Source organism: Lolium rigidum, chromosome 7, assembly GCF_022539505.1.
Source record: "Lolium rigidum isolate FL_2022 chromosome 7, APGP_CSIRO_Lrig_0.1, whole genome shotgun sequence".
NCBI classification, from domain to species: domain Eukaryota; kingdom Viridiplantae; phylum Streptophyta; class Magnoliopsida; order Poales; family Poaceae; genus Lolium; species Lolium rigidum.
The window spans coordinates 94,228,752-94,233,016 of NC_061514.1; the positions used below are offsets into that span (position 1 = coordinate 94,228,752).

Genomic DNA, 4,265 nt, shown 5'->3' on the forward strand with positions numbered 1-4,265 from the left:
TTGGTCTAGGCTGGACAACCAACCAAAATTTGTCTGCATGCTAACCTAAACTCACAAAATCGAAATATTTAGCCTAGCAGGACCGCAACCCGCAGTAGTCGGACAGTGGCGGAGCCAGGAATTAAACTGAGGGGGGTCGAAACCAAGCTCTAATTTTTTTTAACAGAAAATAGCAAATGTATTCAAGAAAAGAGCAAATGTATTCAATAAAAGAGGTCCAAACAGATTCAATTTGCATATTTCATCAAGTACAACAACAAAATAACTATAAAAAAACAAGAACACCAAAATAGAGCTACATTTTGATAAGATAGTATCATACCATTAAGTTGCCTCCTCGTCGGTGTCCATTGAAGGCAGTCGGGGACGAGCCGAGCTGGGGCAGCCGAGCAGGGCCGACCGGCCAAGCAGAGGCCAGGAGATTGGAGTCGGAGATGGGGACGAGCTGAGGCGCTGAGCAGGGGGGCGACTGGAGACGAAGGCGGCGGCGGGCCGGCGGGGAAAGGCGGCGGGCTGCCGGAACGGCGACGACAACAACGACCTCCTCGACCTGGTCAGGGACGCCGAGGCCCTGGCTGAAGCGGAGAAGGGAGCAGAGGAGGAGCGGGCGGCCCATGCGACGATCGACGCCGAGATGAAACAGCGCATGGTGGCAGCCGCAGAGGACTCTGACTCTGACATATCATGGTCTTCCGATGACCATGATGCGCCTACTCCGTAGGAGAAGGCGGCAGAGCATAAGGCTATAGTCGAGTCCTTCGAGACGCTCAAGGACAACGCCGCCAACGTGAGGCTGCAGCAGTGCCTGCTAGAGGACGCGGCAGCGCACCGAGCCCTAGCGGCCGCACGGGAGGCGGCGGAGAGGCAGACGAGGGAGCGACGCAACGATGGGCCGGCCCGTCAGGCAACAAGTAGTCTAGGCTTCTAGAACTACTTTGTATAGTTTGAATGCACTAGGTTTCTATGCTTTCTATATATGTTGCAAATCTTCAAAAAATGGATCGTCCCGGTGGGAGCACACCCAGATGCAAACGGACGCACGAACAAAATACGTTCGTGAGGCGACGCAAACGGACGCTCGCGACCTCTTTTAGGAGTCCGAAATGGGTCGCCCCATTGAAGATGCCCTTAGGATCGATTATTTTTCCCCAATTTCTGAGCCGGGTCGACCGACCATCCTCGACCCGGTGGTGGCTCCGCCCATGGTCTAGGGCATGTTTGGTAGCATGGAGACCCTTTAGCTCGTATCGGGTCAGTAATTTTTCGTTTGGTTGCGTGAGCTTCTCCACGTTGTTGCATCACACGGTTCTTAAAGCACTATCCGTAGAAACGCCCAAATCGGATGTTTCTACCTGACCTGTCCCGTTCACTCGTTCCCTCAATGGATGCAATCTGTGCATGTGGAATGGGTTAATCTTACTCTCCCTTAAACTACTTCACACACCTTTTCTTCAAATCAACACAACCATATTCCAAATCGATATAAGATGTACATGAAAAAGCGATGTGTGTCGATGATATGAATCAATTCCGACAATTGATTTCGAGTTTCGTCAGTTGTAAATTGTCAACTCCGTGTATAAAGTTTTGAGCGAATTTTGCCAAATTCGTCGCACACGCTCATCTGTTTGAAATTTCCTTTGAGGAGTAGGTTCACCTCACCATTCCGCATGACTTTCGTGTTGCAAGGTTTTTGTTTCGGTGGACATAGACAGATAGATAAATGGCTCGCTAGTATTGTAATTCGTATGTATGTGTGAGTATAGTTTGGAATATTTTTGCTCAATTTCTCACTTGCCATCTTCATGGATGGTGACGTGGTGATGATAGGTGAGAACTGAGAGGTGATATGGTGACGGTGGCATGGTGATGTTCGTCTTCATTGTCGATGACGTGGTGATGCTTATGACCGACGTGAACGGCGGTGTCATTGTGGTATTCAACTTCGTGGTCGGCGACATGGTGATGCTTGTGACGGTTATGAACGGCGGTGTCGTGGTGGTGTTCATCTTCGTGGTCGACGACATGGTGATGCTTGTGACCGGCATGAACAGGATGCCATAATGGTGGCTGGCTTCGTGGTCGACGATATACCGATGCTTGTGATGAATGAGATAAGGTCACCATATTACCATATAGGTGAGGCTAGTAAAAGCATGAAATCAACCAAACAATGAGGTTGTCTTCTCTCAGATGCAGAAAATAGTTTTCACGAGCTACTAAACAAAATGACTTTTCTGATCGGTAACGGTAATCCAAGGTTTTTCTCCGTGATATAGTGGCGTAAAAATTTGGTCCAGGCCAAATCCAATCAGCCTGGAGTTGAGCTAGCCGGACATCCGTTCGTCGAAAGCAGCATCACTCCTTTTCCACTATACTAGCATTCCAGTACTACTACCTCTTCCCCAGCAGAGCGCGATCTCCGGCCATCTCCACCCATCCCCCATTCCTCTCCCGGTACTGCACCCCACGTTCTCTCCCCGTGGCCGCGGGGGTGGTCCTCCCCCAGCTCGGGCGCCTCACACCATCCACACACCGACACCGCCATCCACAGCAAGCTCAGAGCTCCTCCACCCCCCACCACCATGGCCGCAATGCACCGCCCCGAGCCGCTAAATCCCGCCGCGCGCCGCCAGCGCCTCGTTGTGATCCTCCTCGGCGCCTTCTTCGTCTTCCAGCTCGTCCTCCTCGTCGCCTACCGCTCCGCGCCCCCCTCCGTGCGCGTCCCGACCGCCGCCGCTTCTTCCGTTTCAGTACAGGCGCCGCCGCGCCCCGCTTCCGCTTCTTCCGTGTCCGTGAAGGAGCCGCCGCGCCCCGCCGCGGACGACTCCGGCTGCGACGGGGGGCTCGTGTACGTCTACGACCTGCCCGCCGTCTTCAACGAGGATCTGCTCTCCATGTGCGAAACGCTCATGCCGATGTACTCGATCTGCCCCTACCTCGCCAACGACGGGCGCGGGCTCCCGGCGGAAGGGACCAGCCTGTCGTCCATCCTGCCGCCCGAGCTGCTCGGCTCCTGGTACTCCTCCGACCAGTTCGCGCTCGAGCTCATCGTCCACCGCCGCCTGCTCTCGCACCGGTGCCGCACGGCCGACCCGGCGCGCGCCGCCGCGTTCTTCGTGCCCTTCTACGCGGGTCTGGCCGTCGGGCGCCACCTGTGGTCCGCGAACGCCACCGACGCCGACCGGGACAGCGACTGCGTCGCGCTTCTCTCCTGGCTCCACGCCCAGCCCTACTACAAGCGCTCCAATGGCTGGGACCACTTCCTCGCGCTGGGCCGCATTACCTGGGACTTCCGCCGCGGGCCGAGCGGCGGGTGGGGCGGCAGCTTCCTCGCCATGCCCGGCGTCGCCAACGTCACCCGCCTCGTCATCGAGCGCGAGCCCTGGGACGACATGGACGTCGGCATACCGTACCCGACCGGCTTCCACCCGCGCACCGCCGCCGACGCGCGCGCGTGGCAGCGGCACGTCGCGTCCGTCGCGCGCCCGAGGCTCTTCGCCTTCGCCGGCGCGCCGCGCTCGGCCATCAAAGGGGACTTCCGGGGCTTGCTGCTCGAGGAGTGCCAGGCCGCGGGGCCAGCGTGCGAAGCGCTGGACTGCGCCGACGGCAAGTGCATCAAGAACAACGCGCTCGTCCTCGACCTGTTCATGGGCGCGCGCTTCTGCCTGCAGCCGCGCGGGGACAGCTTCACGCGCCGCTCGCTCTTCGACTGCATGGTGGCCGGGGCCGTGCCGGTGCTCTTCTGGCAGCGCAGCGCCTACATCCAGTACAAGTGGTACCTGCCGGTAGACCACGGCCAAGTCGGGGAGTGGTCCGTCTTCATTGATCGCGACGAGCTGCGCGCCGGCAATGTCACCTTACGCGGCGTGCTGGCGGCCATTCCCGAGGCGCGGGTGCGGCGGATGAGGGAGCGCGTGGTGAAGATGATACCGAGGTTGGTCTACTCCGCCGCCGACAAGGATGGGCTCGGCGGTGGCATGAAGGACGCCCTGGACGTCATGGTCGACGGCATGCTGCGGCGGGTCGCCGAGCGGCAACGGAGTAGGAGGACGTAATTTGGTCACCGGCGGAGAGGATCAAACTGTCATATTGATCATTCTTTTTTGTTTCCTTTTTCTGATGATTCGTTGTGTGAAGAGCTAAAATTAAACAACAGCTACTTGTAATCTTACTTTTAACCGTGGTTGTAGATGTCAATTACATCACCACATAGGGAATGAACAGAATCTAAGCAAGTGTATGAAACTGTGTATTCTGAATAC

The 4,265-nt window shown here is 56.8% G+C and overlaps 1 protein-coding gene across 1 annotated transcript; it reads left to right on the forward strand.

Annotated features, from left to right (window-relative positions):
• The first annotated feature begins 2,585 nt into the window (after nt 1-2,585).
• On the forward strand, nt 2,586-4,265 carry LOC124669693 (xyloglucan galactosyltransferase XLT2-like). The gene has a single exon (XM_047206256.1). The coding sequence runs from the start codon at nt 2,586-2,588 to the stop codon at nt 4,056-4,058; it is 1,473 nt and encodes a 490-aa protein (XP_047062212.1). The 3' UTR covers nt 4,059-4,265.